We start from the raw sequence: 17911 nt of genomic DNA on the forward strand, positions 1-17911 counted from the left end.
TCACACACACAGTTCCTTGATGTGAGAGTAGCAATAGAGAAGTGCTTTTGCACAAGCTCTGGAATAGATCCACTGAAGCCCCAGAACTCGGGTCCCTGGGTGCACGCTCCATGACCTGTGGAGGAGGACCTTTTGTGTCCTGACATGCTGCCTGAGAGAGGTGGCTTATCCCAGGCAGTGTACAGCCAGCCATGGAGCAGCAGGTCTGGATACTGAGGAGCCTTCTGGCACAGCTAGAGAGCAAGGAGGCTGCGGAGGAGGAGGCAGAGAATGGCTTCGCTGGGGAATTCACGGTAAATTAGTGTCACGTCACTTTTTGCTACTTTGCTTGAGTGATATTGAACATTTCATACTCTGTCACGTTTGACAGTTGATTGAGTCACATTTTGTACAGACTTGTGCATATGTGTGTTCTCATCACAGTAAGAGTGCTGTTAACAAAGGAGAACTACAGCACTATGCACTTCATTTCTACTGTGTGTGTCAGAACCTTCCATTGTTGCAAAATGTTTTTGTTCTGGGCAGCGAGTGTTGTACCAATGATCATTTCAGGGGCTTCCTCTTTGAGCTGATGCTACACCGTAGTAACAGAAGCGCAGTGAACAGAGAAGGGGAACTCAAGGCAAACCTGTAGCTGATGCAGAACACTCGCTATCACACGTGCACATGCTGCAATGCCTGCACACACACAAACACAAACACACTCTCACACACACACACACACACACACACACACACACACACACACACACACACACACACACACACACACACACACACACACACACACACACACACACACACACACACACACACACACACACATACACACACACACACACACACACAAACAAACACACACACACACACACACACACACACACAGTGCTCCTAAAAGAGTTGCCCTAGGAACTTATTGGGCCCATGCCCAAAGCACACCAAAGGGCATGTCAAAATCTTAAGGCACACCTGTATTCACATCCTAGGAATTAAGGTGTTATCGCGCTTATCACTCTGCAAACATTTTTCATTTACTAATGCCAAATAAAAAGTGTAACCACTTAAGCCCTTTTTCATATTTTCACAAATGTTCAAAACGAGCGAAAATAGACACAATCTTTGAAAATGTGTAAAAAAAAACAAATACAATTATTATTAAAAATACAAATTAAACACTTTCAACCTGGCCTAAAAATAGGGATGCCAGGGTTGCCAATGGTTAAACTACGGAAATAAGTGCAAACAAAGAACTGATAGTTTTACGTTTTATCTATAGTTATATATATTGCAATATCAATGCCCGCTTGTAACAAAACCCCAAGGCACTCCTGGAACTTGTCTCACGGCACACCAGTGTGCCTCAGCACTCCGTTTGAGGACCACTGCCCTAGGATGACATCACTCAGAAGGCAGTTGCCATGGTGCTAAGCTGCCTCTCAGTGCCTGAGGATAGCTGCCTTGTGCTTCACATGCCGCTCCACTGCTGTCATGCTTCTGCTGCCCTGACCACTCCAGGGGAGCGAGACTATTGCATCACTTCCGCCCAGTACAAATAGCGCTCTGTAGTCTTGGTGGGCGCAGATGGCGTACGAGGCCTTTTAACCGACTGTGTCAGGACTGTGAGAACAGGGCTCTGAACAAAAAGGCCAGTGTTTTGGAAAATAGGCAAAGATGTGCCGTGACTTTATTTTGAGTGTCACTCTCAGTCACTGGGCCAGTATGGAAATCCTCCCAGTTTGCCACCATGACAGTTTACCATCATACTGGACCCTTTCAGTCTAATTAGTAACTGGTACTGCAGTTCTAAAGATTCACTTAAGTTAGAGTCACAGCTACCATGACTGTACTGTTAGTATACCGTTTGTTCCACACAATGTACTATATTATTATTATACTGGTAGTTCCACATTCTATAGTACTGCACTTTTCACATCACCATAACCCTATCCCTGTTGAACAAATGCATGGGGACCCTTATCTGAATATTAGCCTACATCTCAGAAACTACAGTGACACAACATAACCCCAAGTAACTGTATACCCAGCAGCCACATAAATGTAGCAATAATCTCAATAGTTACTGTCACATACGAGATAATGCAATGGGCAAGTGGATTACCTGACAAATGTTCATATTAACACTGAGATCAATTGCACTGAATCAATTGTTTTCAGATTAAATGGGACTGAAAATTCAGTGATTTGGCTAATCTGTATTTGCAGAGGCTCAGGAGGCAGTCAACTAAGTACCGCACAGACAAGACATATCCCAGCAAGGTAGCAGAAGCGCAGGACAACGTCAAGAAGAACAGATACAAGGACATTCTCCCCTGTAAGAGCCGTCCGTCAACACACATTAGTGTTACTGTTCATTTCATTCTGAAAATGTAAAGATGGACCCATGCACCACTTTTAAGTGTATACTGTGCTCAGGCCAAATATTATTTACATATACTGTGATTGTTTATAATAATAATAATAATAATAATAATAATAATAATAATAATAATAATAATAATAATAATAATAATAATAATAATAATACTGTATGAGGGATGATCACATATACAAGCTGACTTTGGACTTTTTCCCTTGTATTATTTTTATGGCACTTTCATGTGCTTATTACAAATGATGTACTTTCCTATCCAGTTGGTACTTACGAGGTTTAAAATTACCAGCATATAAAAAAAGAAAGAACGCATTTTCTAACCTGTATGCCTCCCGCTCTGCTCTAGTTGACCACAGCCGAGTAAAGCTCAACCTCACCATCTCAAAAAATGACTCGGATTACATCAATGCCAATTTCATCAAGGTAATTGCATGGTACCATTCATGTTCTAGCATTTGAATTTTGAAATTGCATCATTGCCTCTCTCCCTTTTAGATTTTTACAGTAATTATACAGTAATTTACCTTATTCAAATGACCGCCATTTACTTCATACACCTACAGTATGGAGTAAGAAGAACAACAATATGGAAACCGGGCTGAGTGATAAGCTACTGTACAAAAATGCTCCTCTGTGTGCTTAATTTTGTTGTACCTCAGTATGATGACAATACATTCTGATTATATTCTCTACTGTATGTTGTGTAAAGGGAGTGTCAGGGTCCAATGCCTACATTGCCACTCAGGGTCCTCTGCCACACACAGTAAAGGACTTCTGGAGGATGATTTGGGAGTACAACATAGAGGTACAGTAAGTCTCTCTCTCTCTCTCTCTCTCTCTCTCTCTCTCTCTCTCTCTCTCTCTCTCTCTCTCTCTCTCTCTCTCTCTCTCTCTCTCTCTCTCTCTCTCTCTCTCTCTCTCTCTCTGATATTGGTTGTTTTTCTTTTTTTTCCTAGGTCATAGTGATTGCTTGCCGTGAGTTTGAGATGGGCAGGGTAAGGTCATTCCTCACATTTTCATCTCCAATATGACTGCAAAATCCTCTGTGTTCATTTAACACAGAGTATAAAAGTAGATCTTTAAAGAGGTGGTGCCATGTTTTTGCACTTTTTCTGTTTTTCATGTGTCTATGAGGTTGATAGAACTTCATTAAGCCCCCCGGTGGTGTTTTTATGGTGTTTTATGTCTTCTCTGACTATTTGGAGTTTCTTCCTGGAGGCTGAAACCTTGAGGGTCAAACGTGCCAATAGAGAAACAGCGCTTTAGTGACATCACAAAGCCATACCCTCCCCCTCATTATCATAACACAACAGGTGTGGGCATGAGGAGGAGGAGGAACTAGGACAGGTGGGTGGTGCTAAGGTGGTGGAGGAGGTGCTAAGGTGAGAACCAGGTATATTTAATGAACTGGAGGCGTGTCCACATAAAAACATAATTTTAACAATTTCTGTAAACTTTTTTTTTTTTTTTTTAAATCCTTACATAACAATAATACCTTATGATCAGGTTTTAGGGTTGAAAAATATCATGGCACCCCATCTTTAACCACTTAAACCCTCTATACTTAGTAAACCTGATTTGAGTTGGCTCTGTACTTGGTCTGCTCTTGTTTCCCTCTCTACACGAAATCTCTTTGCCGAAAATAACAGATCTACAAGCTCACAAGCTAATGTTTCCTCCAGAATAGGGATGCTATAGGGTTCAAGTGGTTAAGAGTGATTTTTTTTTTTCACTCTCAAATTAAAGCAAACACTGAGGATCTTGCGGTTCCATTTTCATTTGATCAAAAGATGATTGTCTCAAACTCTCATTTACAGAAAAAGTGTGAGCGATATTGGCCAGAGAGACGAGAGGAGCCATTTGTCTGTGAGCCGTTTACAATTTCCTGGGTGAGTGTGTCCATTTACTGACCACTTCCTATTTGAACTGGTTCCTGATATCGCCATACACATAACTGAACTATTACTCAAGTTAACTCAAGTTACAGTGAGGACATTTGGCTATACGGTACACACAACTAGTGTAGATACTAGGTCAATGTCTTGCCTGCTGACTAATGCTTTACTCACATCTCCATAGCAAATCGAAAGTTTCGTAAAATAATGTCCACGCTTTAGAAATACATTTACCATGTCATCTCCATTTTTAAAAAGTAGAGAGAGGTACAACCGTCTTTCTCTGCTCTGATAACCTAAAACTGCACTGCTGTCTATTCACGTGCAGGAACATGAGGAAAGTAAAGGAGACTATCTGACAAGGACGCTAAATGTGACCTACAACAGTGTAAGTTGTGTTTATACTGCACCCCTACTGTGAATGTTGATGTCAGGATAGTTCTCGTTGGAGAAACAGAAGATTATCAGCTTATGTGTTGTTAGCGACGACCACAACAGGCAGAAGGTTTCATCATAGAAACTCTACATCATAGAAACGCTACTGTAGTCTCAGTTTAGCATTTTGATCAAGCGATATCCTTTCTGTAACGACGTTCATCCATAGCATCAAACGTTCCTAATGTGTTCAGTATTGTCTTGGAACTAGAATAGAAAAGTAAGTTAGTAAAAGTAAGTTAGTAAATGATACCTAAAAGCTACTATTACAGACAGTTGTTCACAAGCTTTTTGTTTTTGTTTCAGTGTAGCCGTACTTTACATCAGCTGCACTATATCAACTGGCCAGACCATGGTGTTCCTGACTCAATCCCTCCCATACTGGAACTCCTGCAGGAAATGCGTTCCTATCAGCCCCATGACGAAGTGCCCATATGCATCCACTGCAGGTCAGCATTCATCTGACTGGGTCTATTTGTGTTGTTCCGTTACAGCATCGACACATGAACCTCTCCGCTTCCAATCGGACTCATCACAACTCAACAAATTTCAATGTGCTGTGATTGTGTTTGTTTGAGGTCTAATGCTTTTAGTTCTGTTTGGGCACATTTGAGAGTAATGACTGTATCATAAAAAATTGGAAAATACATTTGTTTGCAGTTTGCACTGTTCTCCGGGCAGTGAAGAAACATTGCGGTACTGTATGTGGGCAACCTGAGCTTGTTCTCAGACAAACAGACAGACACAGACACGCCTCTTTGACACAGGAAGTGTTTGTGGGTGGACAACCAGCAGCCCACCCGGCCTGAAAGCACATGGGGCATTTCCTGTCATAGTGTCTGTTTCTATAATTGAGGCTGACTGTCACTTTGCTGAAGCATTCACTGTCTTGAGTCAAGCTTGAAAATTAGGTCAAATTTCTATAACAGGAGGCTTAATCTACATCTAGAAAGTTGCACAAAATGGTTTGCGAAACCTACACTGTAAATTGTTAATTACTTGGTGAGTGTACTGTGTACACTCAGAGTTACAAATGGATAAATGAACACTGAGGATTTTCCTGTGTACAACATGTGCTGAACAAAACGATAACCACAAAACCACGAGGCATAATTAGGCATGTGCACCTGTCCATTTTTGCATTCTCAGACTTAAATGAACACTGTGGATTCTACTGTGCACACACCACCAGTAACATTCTGGGCCGGACAGTGTACTTTGCTCATCATTCATTTTCATTTACATGAAATGAATGGCAGAATAATGTGGTGACTATTCACATTAGCATCGAAGCCTGTCATATGATACCATGCCCACACCTGTTCAGAGGATGAGGTGGCAGGAATGGAATGTTGAGCTAGAGGCAGACAGGCATGTATCACCACACATGCGGGAAAGTCATCTTCTGTAGACCGCTATTACAAATTATGCTGAGTATGACTCTTACTGTAGCTCCTCACAAACGTGACCTTACAGCTGCAATATGTGATATTTTTAATAGTCACGAGGCCTGGAAATAATCTGCAGTACTATGGCTGCAGATATCGATGATCTTTTAGCGATTATTCTATCGATTACTTTTTCGTGCCATGTTTGCTGCGGATTGGAGCAACGGTGCACCTATGGTTCCCAGGGGCCCCTGACGGTGCCCTGTGGCCCCTGGTGTGACTATTGTCATGACAGACCCCTGAACAGTGTTTGTGCCAACTTTGGTACGGATCTGAGCAACGGTGCACCTTGCAATTCAAGATATTATGCTTGTGAGGTCCATGGTCGACCCACCCTATAGGCAATTTTAATATAGGATGGATAATTGTAATCAAATCGAGGCGGGGTGGGGAAATTGCTTTTTACTGTTTCTCCCAGCAGATGGCTGCTCAGATAGACAGACAGATTTATTGAAAGGCCTGCAGGTGCTACATTGCTAAGTAAAATAAGTTGAATACACAAGCAATAAGAATAACAAATCAGTAGTAGTATCAAGGATTATGCGATGCATTAATAGTCCTAGTTTTTCTAAGTTATTAAGGAACTGAATGCACAGTGCTTAATGTGTGATTATGATTCTAGTGCTGGCTGTGGTCGAACAGGAGCTCTGTGTGCCATCGATTTTACTTGGAACCTTTTGAAGGATCAGGTCAGATATTCCTTAATGTGGCTAATTGGTTCCATTTGTATGTTATCAGACTTAAATTAACTAAGGATTTGACTGTGTATTGTGATATTTTGCAGTTATTATTTAACCTAACAGCAACTCAATAACAACATTTATGATGAGATAGGAAGCGTGGTAGTTCACACACTTTGTTTGTCTGGTTTCAGATGATGCCTGCGGACTTCAGCATCTATGACCTGGTTAAAGATATGCGAACACAGAGGCCCTCTCTGGTTCAAACCAAGGTGGCTGTTATTGTTGTTGTTGTTTTTTAACTCTTCTTTATCATACGCGTTTATCGTCTAGTGTGAATTTTCTTTTCTTTTCCAGTACCTGGTTTTTTATGTACCCGTTTTTTAAAGTTGGATATTTGCCTTCTAACCTCAGGAACAATACGCACTGGTCTGCAGAACCATCAAGGTCCTATTTGAGAAATATGTGCAGTTGGATGCACAAGTCAACAGAGAGGAGGTGAGCACACAGAACCAAACCTATAAAACTGGCCAACACTGACTGCACAAGTGTTAAAGCTTAATAAATCTTTTTAAAACAATGAAGTTCTATGGCCTCTACCGATGGCCCGTATTCGGGGGAGGGAAGCCAAGCAGGTGATATTGGTCACTGCACATATTCCTATGGGCTGGGGGCGGCACCTGTTAGCAGGGAGTGTTGGGCGGGAGGAATAGGACGAAGGCTCTACGTCCTCCCAGTAGGGGCTCCTCACTGGCAGACGAGTCAGTAGGATACAACAGCAGTAACAACACACAAATGTGTGTGGGAGGAATTAATTGGTGTAAGGACTAACATTGTGGAGAAAAAGGGGTAAAAAGCTAAAATAAATTTAATTTTAATTAAAGAGTATGGAGACTACCTCCAGCAACTGCAGATTTGCTAGTTATACGGCATTAACATACTCTACCATGGAGATTGATTAAAATAAGGATTGCAGCTTTAATTTTACAGTGTAAAAAATGAAACCGATAGGAACATTGGTCATTTATACTAATACTCAACAACTGACATACAAAAACATCAGCATAAAAACACAGTTGCACTTCTTATTTGCTTTTAATGCAGTAAACTGTAAGCCTCAGACTGAACAGAGGAACAACATACTGTGGGCTGAGAAAGTGGAATGCTGAATCAGGTTTTATATAGTGTGTCAGTGGTATGTCAGGAAATGAATAATCTAACTGGACATGTCTCTACAAGGTTACTGTTCTGCTCGGTGCAACTAAGAACATTGTATTATACTGCCAGTTTAGTGATGCTTTCAAATGAAATGGCCAAAATGAATAATGGATTCCATATGATAATGTTGTGTGTTCAATGTGAGTTGTAATGTTTTATATGTATTTGGCACAAAAGCAAACAAACAGATTCTACTTACTTAATTGATTCCCTTATTAAAGGTCGATATCATTCCTATGTTGAATTGTCCAGGTTGCAGCGGTTCCGTCTCCTGTCTTATCAGCTACGAACTACATGCTCTCTGACCTGAGTGAGGAGGTAGAATTTGAATATTACTTGGAGCCAAGACCAGAATCACATCAGCTAGATGTAGAAGCTCAGCAAAGGTGAACATTACTTGCACTTTTATAAATAACAGAATGGACTTTTAACCACTTTAATCCTCGCATCTCTGGTTCAGTGGTTAAGACAAGGATTCCCGTTTTGATATTTTTTTTCTTAACTACCTCTAGGTTTCCTGTAATCGAAGACATGGGGCAGATACCCAATTATGCAGTAACAATGGTCATTCCAGAGGAGGAGGAGTGTGAGGTTTTGACACAGACAGCCATACCCTCGCCTTCTGACATCCTTGTCGCCTTGACCACCAGGGACAAACAGAGGGAACTACAAAGACAATGCCACTTGCAGACCCTTCCCAACTCTTTACCCTCCTCTAACCAAGACCTCCAGGGGGGTCTCATTCTGAGCAAGCCCACCAGGACCTCACCCACTCTAGGGCATGCCAGCCAGCCAGCCCCTGATATCCTGGAGATGATGGAGGACAATGATGTCACGCCACTGCTAAAACCTCCCATCCCCCCTGCGCCAGTAATCTGTCTAACGGTGGAGGACCCCTACTTTGACTCGCCAATGAGTTCCCCCCAGTCAGAGAAGGCATCTGAAGGTTCTGTAGAGGAGATCGTTCTGGATAGCCAGTTGACTCCTGACTGTGTCGTCTCCATACCCAGCCTGGCTCTGAATGACCAGACTCTTGAGCTTGAATCTCCTGCCTCAGGTAAACAGCGACACTTGTCAGTCTCAAGCATAGTTGATATGAAGCCGTAGGTTCGATGGTATAGTTCATACAGAAAAATATTTTTGGAGAGGTGTTTATTTCTATAAATACATATATATTCTGTAGGTACAGTAACTCCTTCAGATGAGCATACACCTCCGCCAGTACCTGTGCGAACTGCTGAATCCTACGTACTGGCTTTTGATGCAGGTTTGTTTGCCATCAAACTAGAAAATAATATTTCAGATTACTTGGGCTCTACATGCCACTGTGAGCACTTCATTGCCACTGTTCTATTGTGAGACTTCCCCTTTCACAAGTTTGGAACTTAACCACTTAAACCCCATATGGGTAACCGGAGTCCCTCAGGGCTCAATACTAGTGTCTTTTCTGTTTTCTGTTATTGTGGGGAAAGCTTTCGCCGAAAATAGCCGATCGATAGCCAATCGATCTGCTATTTTCAGTGAAAGCTCACAATGCAACGCAGTGCGTGGCATAGTGAGCTTGTCGATCTGCTATTTTCAGTGAAAGCTTTCCCCACAATACCGATGCTGGGGTTTAAGTAGTTAAGCCATATATTATAAATTACTTCATCGTACAGCGGAAATAGCCAATCTACAATTTGTGATGTGAGATGGTGTGAGCTTTTAGAGCTGCTATTTTTGCTAGTTGCTATTTTTTTTTTTTATTTTGGAAATATTTATACATTTGTTTCTTTCTTTTTTTTTAAATTCTTTTCATATTATTGTATTTATTTATTCTAATTGTGGCCTATAATAACATGCCCATAGCGACCCCAGAGTTAAAGTGGTTAATAAAATCGTCTGAAACTATAGCACAATAAAGTATTTACCATGCTTTATTGGGGCCAGCTCCTATATTCAGTTTTGATTTAAAATTGCTACTTAAGTTGTGATTAGTGACTCTGGGACCTACTGTAACAAGGAGCTGTGTTTGTGTGTCGCAGAGTGGTCAGATCCCTGTGAGAAGTTAGAGGTCATTATCCCACCCAGTGTTACTGCTGAGGGCCCCACGGGGATCGGAGGTGAGTGCAAGGGTTATGGAAAAGGTATATGAATAATAAACTCCATGAATATGATAATGATTACATTTGGACTTTCATGCCTGCCATTATTTTTTGTCAACTATATGCTTATCTTTTTTTCTTTCGCTAACAGTTATTTATTTCCCCACACAGTAAAATCCTGTGCTAATTTATCCTTTTGTAAATCTGAGAGTGAACAAAGGTAACCAAATGGTGCCTTAATTGTCCATTTGTTTACATTTGTATACTCTCAGAATTAAATTAACATGAAACTGATAGCAGTATTTGCTTCTAGGGAGCCCCCCTTCACCTGTCCCTCCACTTCCCGAGAGAACCCCTGAATCCTTTGAGTTGGCTGTTGATGAAGGTGGGGGCAAATATAACTCAATGTAACTTTTAAAAGTTGACTATTAGTTAACAATTCATGATTCAAAAGGGAAAACAAATGTGTAAGAGGATTAACCTGCTTGGATTTTAAATGACACGGTACCCCTCTTTCTTCCCTGCCGTTCAGCTCCTGTGGAACAGAGGATCCCAGCAGCACAAAGAATAGGAACATCTTCAGAATGGTCTGGCAAGTCCTTTGCTGCTGCAGCACCGGAGGAGAAAACATGGATGAGGAGTAAGGTGGGTAACAGAACATGGCGGGAGAATGCCGCGCAACACTCCAAATTAAGTAATGGTCTCAAGGTTCATGGCCAAACAATATCATGAAAGGAAGAAGGCAGCCAGCACTCAATAAATGTCCTTTTCTCAGCGTTGAGGAAGAGGAAGACCTATTAGGTTGAAACACGTCCGTTGCTCTGCCTGGGTGACGTAAGTAAAATGTGAAAAGGACATTTATTGAGTGCGGGTTGCCTTCTTCTTCTCAGGGTACCTAGAACATACCTGGGGCCGTGGCTGTGACAAAAGAAGACATGATGATCTCATATCCCGTGGCAAAAAATGCTTATTTACAGCTTAGATTTGGAAAAAGTGGAAAAAATAACTTAAGCTTTTGTCACTTACTACATATGTCAATGGTCCCTGCTATTGTCCAATTTCAAATTGACTGACCAACCCACTGAGAAAAATCATCCCCATTTGTCATTATTTCACTCTACCATGCTTTTTAAGTGCCAATGTGGGTTCTGTAATTACGTTTTCTGTACTTTATTGACTACACGACACATACTGTACATGAACAACCTGTCCATGCTGGTTCTGCCGTTTGCTACAGTATGCATTTACATCAAAGTCCTTTATAACTTTGCGCCACTGATCTGCTCTCTCTCTCTGCTGGCATTCTCTCTGGTGAAATTGGCCAAATCCAGGCAGCACATTACTAGAGAGAGGAGAGCATAATTAGACAATTGGAAACACCTGCTGATCAATTAACACAGGCCAGATTGTACAGGTGTAAAGCAGGCCCTGCACTAGCCACAATGGTGTGTGTGGGGGGGCATACAAATAGCATTATGTGAAAGCAGGTACAGTATATACATGATATTATATCATGTATATACATGCATCATGATATGATATTATCATAATGCAGGTGTGTACGTTCTTTTAGAAACATTAGCATCATATACAGGTGCACCATGCACATGCTATATAGAAACATTAGCATATAGGTGTGTACATTTAGAAACATTAGCATCATATGCAAGTGTGTAAATGTTTTTTTTAGAAACATTAGCATCATATGCAGGTGTGTATGTTCTTTTAGAAACATCATATGCAGGTGTGTGCATAACATGAAGCCGTAAGGCTGGGTAAAACAAATGCCATTGTCATTCTATCAGACAGCTCAAGTCATTTGATTGTGATTGACAGAATTGTCACTTGAGAAAAGATATGATAACCTGTGTAGACATTTTATAAAAATGCTAACTTACGGTATGCTCTCTGTTTCAGAGCTTGAGAATAAAAACATCCTTCACAGGTAACTTCTTACATCATGCCAACTGAAAACAATTATCGAGAATTACCATAATCAATCAATAAAAAATGGATGACTAATATTTACTCCTGCCTTGTATTTCCTAGTGGCAGCTCCAACGCCTGTAACATTTCCAGCCCTGGCTTCACATACAACTATAAGTCCCCCCTCCCCTCCTCCAGCACAGTACCCAGTGACCCCGCCACTAACCCCTCAAGGTGAGACCCAGTGGCTTTATTGAATTACCATACATAACCTTTGATTCTAAACACTTTATAATAATGAATACGGTATTTATATTTATAATATCGTTCATTAATTCTCGCCCATTACATATTGTCGCTTATCGGGTGATAACCACTGTTTTGGACATACATGGTTTTGGGACTCATTCAGTGCCAATGAAATAAAGAAATAATTGCAAACTGTGCCAGCAATTTTTAAATTTTCTTATACCTTTTTCAAGTAGTCACAGAATATTTATCTCCAGTATAATCGATCCCCTGATGGGTGCTAATCACTGAGGGTTGCACTGTGTGGTTTCACAAATGTCAACGAGGTCATTGGACCTTGTTGACATTAATTGTTTGCCTTTTGAAAATAACATAATAACATTGAAAAATACATAGTAAAAAAAAAGTGCTCAGGATCCGAGATACAGCCTTTTTCAGTAATAAGTTAAACAAGAAGTGAATGGAGCAGCAAATCTTCAAATGATGATATCTTGGGTTCTGAACGTTAAAAAAAAAAAATGTTTTCAAAAACACGTCATTGGCACGTTGCGCCATTGTGGTAAAACACGTGAAACACGTCAATGGCACTCAATGAGTTTACCCCAAAAAATGGAGATAAAATGTTCCTGACAGCAGCGATATACAAATGTGCAAAACGTATACTTATAAAAACCCACTGTATTTAAACTGAAGTACATAAAGATGTAAAATAAATCACACTGCTGATTGTGTGTTCTGGGCAGCCTGCAGGAGTCCGACCCCACCCCTTCCTGAGAGAACCCCAGAGTCTTTCATCCTGGTTGCTGAGGGTGAGTCGAGTATATCGTTTCGTCCAGAAACCTTGTATCTCTGTATTTCTACTTTTTGAATGTTTCCCCCCCCCGTAAATTAATGCCCTTACTTCGTCATCCTACATTGTCTCACAAAAGTTGCAAAAAATAGCATCGATACGCTTTGTGAGCTTGTAGATCGGCTATAGAAAAAAAGTGCAGTGTTTCTGTGGGTCTTTATGGATATTTTACCAATGTACAGTAAAGCATTAACAGAGCTTGGGACTAAATAATAACTACTGTTCATTGGTCCATTAAGGTTCTTTTTTTTTACATTTACATTTCCTGAAAATAAATGGTTTTGGACATACAAGGTTTCCACCTGACAGTATCGATAGACAGTATAGTATCTTAATATTCATCTCAACAACAAACTACTACTTTAAAACTTTATTGACACCATTCTGCTTTGCCAGCTGGTGAGAACGCTGTCCCCAGCCTGCAGACTCATGACGCCGCACACACCTCTACAAGGATAGGTTCTTCCTCGGAGTGGTCGGGAACCTCTCAGCTCAACACATTCCAGAATGTTGCCATGAACAGGAGCAAGGTAATAGATTATTCCATTATTCGAACCCCAGCCTCCCTATTCCGGGCATGTTATAATAGGCGAACATTTTGCCTGATTAAGCTCTATATACTTCATCATATATGGCGAATAGTGAAAATAGCGGATCTACAAGCAATGTAATGAGTTTTGAGTTTGTAGATGTGCTATTTTTTGAAGATAATACATTAACAACCCAAATCCTAACCCATGATTTTTGGGGAAATATTTTGAACATTGCCACTTATAATGAGGACACCGGGTTGAAAGTTGTTATCATAAGTAGGTAATTATTTTTCAGAGGGCCCTGGCCTGGTGATCCAAGCTTGTGCTATAAAAAGCAATGATGGTTTACCTTGTGATTCAAGCTGTGAGTCACACACCCCACAATAACACATTCATGTGCTTTCATATGTTCCTGCAGAGTGTTCGAGCTAAAAGTTCAAAACTAGGTAAGCTTCTTTTTCCACTCCTGGCACCATAGCTTGGTCGACCATGTCTCTACAAAAACTGTTGGACATTATTTTACTCTCCATTAGTTCCATAGTTGCTGCTACAAAGTGGAGTTGAGGATCCCCCCACCCTCCGCAATAAATAATAATAACAATAATAATAATGATAATAATTGTACTCTTATGTACTTGTGTACAAGATGTAACAAACAATGAGAACTAGATCGATTTATCATTATATTACTTACTTTTTATTAATTTACTTTTGTTTTTGACAAAAATAGTATCGGCAATTATGCAGCCAGCCAAAGTGTCCCATAAAAAAAGAAAAAGAGTCCGATCTTCAAGCGCACAATAGATCAGCTGTTTTTTTTTTAAATGTTTGAATAGGGTTTAAGTGATGTATTTTATATTTACTGTTTGCTTGTTCGTTGTATAATTACAGTTAAATATTATTTTCTTTTTGAAGTTTGATATACAGTAACTTAATACTTAATTCTACTTTGTTATCTACCAAAAGGTTATTTGTGTTTATTTGTATTAGGTATTTGCTTATAAGTTAAATGTTCCCAAATATACACTTTAATCTAATTTAAAGTGTATACTTTAGACTGTTTTTTTTGGCGGACAAAATATCAGCAATCGGTGGTTAGGACTCTCCAAAACTGGGATCTTCAGCAGCCAACCCAAAAATCTGGCATCGGTTGCGCTCTAGTAACAATACAAATGTTCAATCTTGAATAGTTGTTATCATTGGCTCTACTGCACCAGACTGTGTAAGACACCACTGAAATGTGTGATTGTGAGACTGAATTTGCAATAATGCAGGTTATATTTATGGAACATGAAGAGTGTACTGTATATTCAACTCTATGGCAGGTTATAAACATTCTATAATGCTCCTCATTTGCATTAGAGGGATTCATTGTCAATGACAAGACAGAACGTTGTAAGATAAAATGTCAGACGTTGTCTGTGGTTAATGTGAATGAACATGTACCTGTACAGAGGGGGTAAATATACATTTCATTTCCTCTGCAGAGCCCCTCACTCCAGCTCAGCAACTAGCTCCACCCTCTGTGGTCGTAGCAGCAGGGGGAAGTGGTGAGTTACAACTGACAATCAGTCCCCTTAGCACATTAAAACAGGTTCCATAACCGTAGTTATTTGCAACATGTTTTCATGCACACAGTAGTCATAAAATGACCAAGACATGAAAGGAGTATTCTACAATGGATATGTTTAAAGTCCTCAATAAGGCAAGTCATTTATAAGCAGTGTTGGGGTGAAGCCTGTATAAGTAACGGTATTACTTTTACAAATTGGTGATATTATTGGCCTGATTTCTTTTTTCAGAAATGCAGTTGTTGTTTTTTCGCTTTTTAGTTTTAAGTTTCTAATAAATTCAAGCACATTAATGGCAATTTAGGCTGCTGAAATAGAATTTTAAACATTATTGTGGAATTCTTCTTATTGATTCCTGTTATGTAAGTAACAGTAGTTTTGCCTTTAATTTGAGGGTGTTTTTTCAAAGTAACACAAAATTAATAAGCCATGTGGCCCATAGGTCAGGACTGGAGCCTATCTCCTGTTTCTGTAGCTGAGGCAGCTTGATGCACAAGTACATCCCCCGGCCTAATGTACAAGTACACCCCCTGGTCATGACACTGGTATGCTGTGGGGACACAAGTCAACCCTTGATGCTGAGTGCCAAGCAGGGAGGCATTGGGTCCCATTTTTATAGTCTTTAGTATGACCCGGCAGAGGAATTTAACCCCGACCTCCCAATCTCAGAGCGGACACTATAACCACAAGGTCACTGAGCTGGTCGCAGCATTAATATAATACATTAATTGTCACAGAAAGTAATGTAACTTCATTTATTATTTTTATTTGGAAGTGATGTCATATATAATACATTATGTTTTGAAAGTAACTTCCCCAACACAGAGCATAAAGGCGTATAGCACCACATGTGCATCTCATATCTCATATCTAGAAAACAAGAAGCAATTCATAATGTCATTGTTTGTCAGCGGAACAGCTCAATGTGAACTACAGTTCCTCCCTAACAAATCTGGACACATCTGACGAGAGCAATGGGAAGAGTGGCATGTCTAGAACAAAGGTAATACGGAAGCTACATAAAACGGGCCCCTAAGGACCCATTTTTGCACTCTCAAATTAACACTGACTAATAACATTTGTGAAATGTCAAATCTGAAAGAATTGTTATTTTCTTTCCATTGCAGAGTTTAAAGTTTTTTAGGCACAAACCAAAACGTAAGTAATGTACAGCACCTTGCTTTTGAATAAATGCACTGCTTCCCTTACAATACATTTAACATGAACAATTATGTAACTCTTTTCTCAGCTAAAACCGCCCCACCACCAGCACCTTCTCTCTCCGGATCAACTCCATGTTATGGGGCCGCCTCATCATTTTTCAAGTTTGGTGGGCCATTAACATTATTCTAACATTTTGTCTATGAGGGGCTGTGCATTTTCATATTTTTTCAGTAGAGAAGATATAGCTAAAGTGTATTAAAAACATTTGTATCTCTTTTTCAGGATTTGGGACTCGTTTTGGGAAGCCAAAAGGCCCCAGAAGTCATCCTGAGACCTGGGTGTAATGATCACATCTGGTACACAAATGCTGTCAATCCAGAAAGATACATGGTACTTATTGCTCCAATGGCCATGGTACACAAATGCTGTTAATCCAGAAAGATACATGGTACTTATTGCTCCAATGGCCATTGACATTTTGAAGAAATGGTATACCGAAGGATATGATGGAAGATGACATGGCATGACAAGAGCTGAATTATTCTCTCTATCTCTCTCTCTCTCTCTCTGAGAAAATACATCAGAGAGCCAACAGCTCTATGATGTATTTTGAATATCAACTAGGGTTGAGTGTAATTCTTAATCCGAGCCTCATGGAATGACATGACATGACATGACATGACATGACATCAACAACAATACTGCACATGTGGACCAATGGCTTGAATGTACAATTAATAAGTGACCTTTAGAATAATTTAGTCAATCATGCACCCAAAGCTGGTAAGCTTGCTTAATTTATGCTCTGTTGTACTACGGTGTCACTCATGTGCGCCAAACAGAGCTGCTCTACAAGCTCACAACACGTCACAGATGTGACACTGTGAGCTTGTAGAACTGCTATTTTTGGCACAAGGTATAAACACTTTTTGTTTTACACTTCTCGTTAATGACCAAAGGTCATATTATCAAACTTACCTAAGAGATGGCTGTGCAAACTGGAGTCTATGTGTTATGTGTTGTGTGTATGCATTTGTTCTAATGGCATGGAACAACCAAACTGATGCTGCTTTTTATTTATGTCTACAGTAATTGGGGTTTCCGCCAAATAGGAAATAACATTCAGTAGATGGACCGTGCGTGCCTTTCATTGTTTCTGTTCTATAACTTGCAAGTACAAAGTTTAGAAGATGAATGTCCAAAATAAAGTGAATGATGTCACAGAATAATGTATAAAACACTGGATACACACAAAAAGTATTTATTTAAAAAAATACAGAAAGTCTATGCATTCCTATATTTTGTTTTTCTCTACGTAACAAGACTGAATCACACTTGAAACAAAATTCATTAAAACGTATCGCCTGGCTGTCTGACTGCTCAAACAATCCAATTATTATTTTACTGTTATTAAAACGTATAAAAAATGTCTCAGTACAAACATCAACAACAGCAATTATTGGTTC

The 17911-nt window shown here is 40.0% G+C and overlaps 1 protein-coding gene across 6 annotated transcripts; it reads left to right on the top strand.

The window, feature by feature from the left end:
- On the top strand, positions 1-17814 carry ptpn22 (protein tyrosine phosphatase non-receptor type 22). Of its 6 annotated transcripts, none has more exons than XM_080445725.1 (27): positions 1-293; positions 2224-2332; positions 2739-2815; positions 3102-3197; positions 3349-3387; positions 4210-4281; positions 4616-4675; positions 5029-5171; positions 6793-6859; positions 7045-7122; positions 7265-7348; positions 8321-8454; positions 8581-9125; positions 9252-9335; positions 10093-10194; positions 10466-10537; positions 10685-10797; positions 12070-12097; positions 12202-12312; positions 13071-13136; positions 13574-13707; positions 14129-14156; positions 15198-15260; positions 16193-16284; positions 16409-16439; positions 16531-16611; positions 16728-17814. In XM_080445725.1, exons 1-27 carry the CDS (start codon positions 192-194, stop codon positions 16787-16789), a joined length of 2673 nt encoding a protein of 890 aa, XP_080301851.1. In that variant the 5' UTR covers positions 1-191; the 3' UTR covers positions 16790-17814. The 6 variants fall into 6 exon arrangements, 5 of the variants coding, with proteins under 5 accessions (XP_080301851.1, XP_080301852.1, XP_080301853.1 ...); XM_080445726.1 differs by having other exon boundaries at positions 10093-10170; XM_080445727.1 differs by lacking the exon at positions 9252-9335.
- The last annotated feature ends 97 nt before the right edge of the window (positions 17815-17911 follow it).

The sequence above is a fragment of the Gymnoscopelus braueri genome (genome assembly GCF_963280865.1).
Source record: "Gymnoscopelus braueri genome assembly, chromosome: 12".
NCBI classification, from domain to species: Eukaryota; Metazoa; Chordata; class Actinopteri; order Myctophiformes; family Myctophidae; genus Gymnoscopelus; species Gymnoscopelus braueri.

Excerpts from the sequence above, each read along its gene's own strand:
- ptpn22 (XM_080445725.1), top strand. The coding sequence starts at position 192 with ATGGAGCAGCAGGTCTGGATACTGAGGAGCCTTCTGGCACAGCTAGAG. Across the intron at positions 3,388-4,209 it reads GTGAGTTTGAGATGGGCAGG|AAAAAGTGTGAGCGATATTG; the intron begins GTAAGGTCATTC and ends TCTCATTTACAG. Across the intron at positions 9,336-10,092 it reads CGTACTGGCTTTTGATGCAG|AGTGGTCAGATCCCTGTGAG; the intron begins GTTTGTTTGCCA and ends TGTGTGTCGCAG.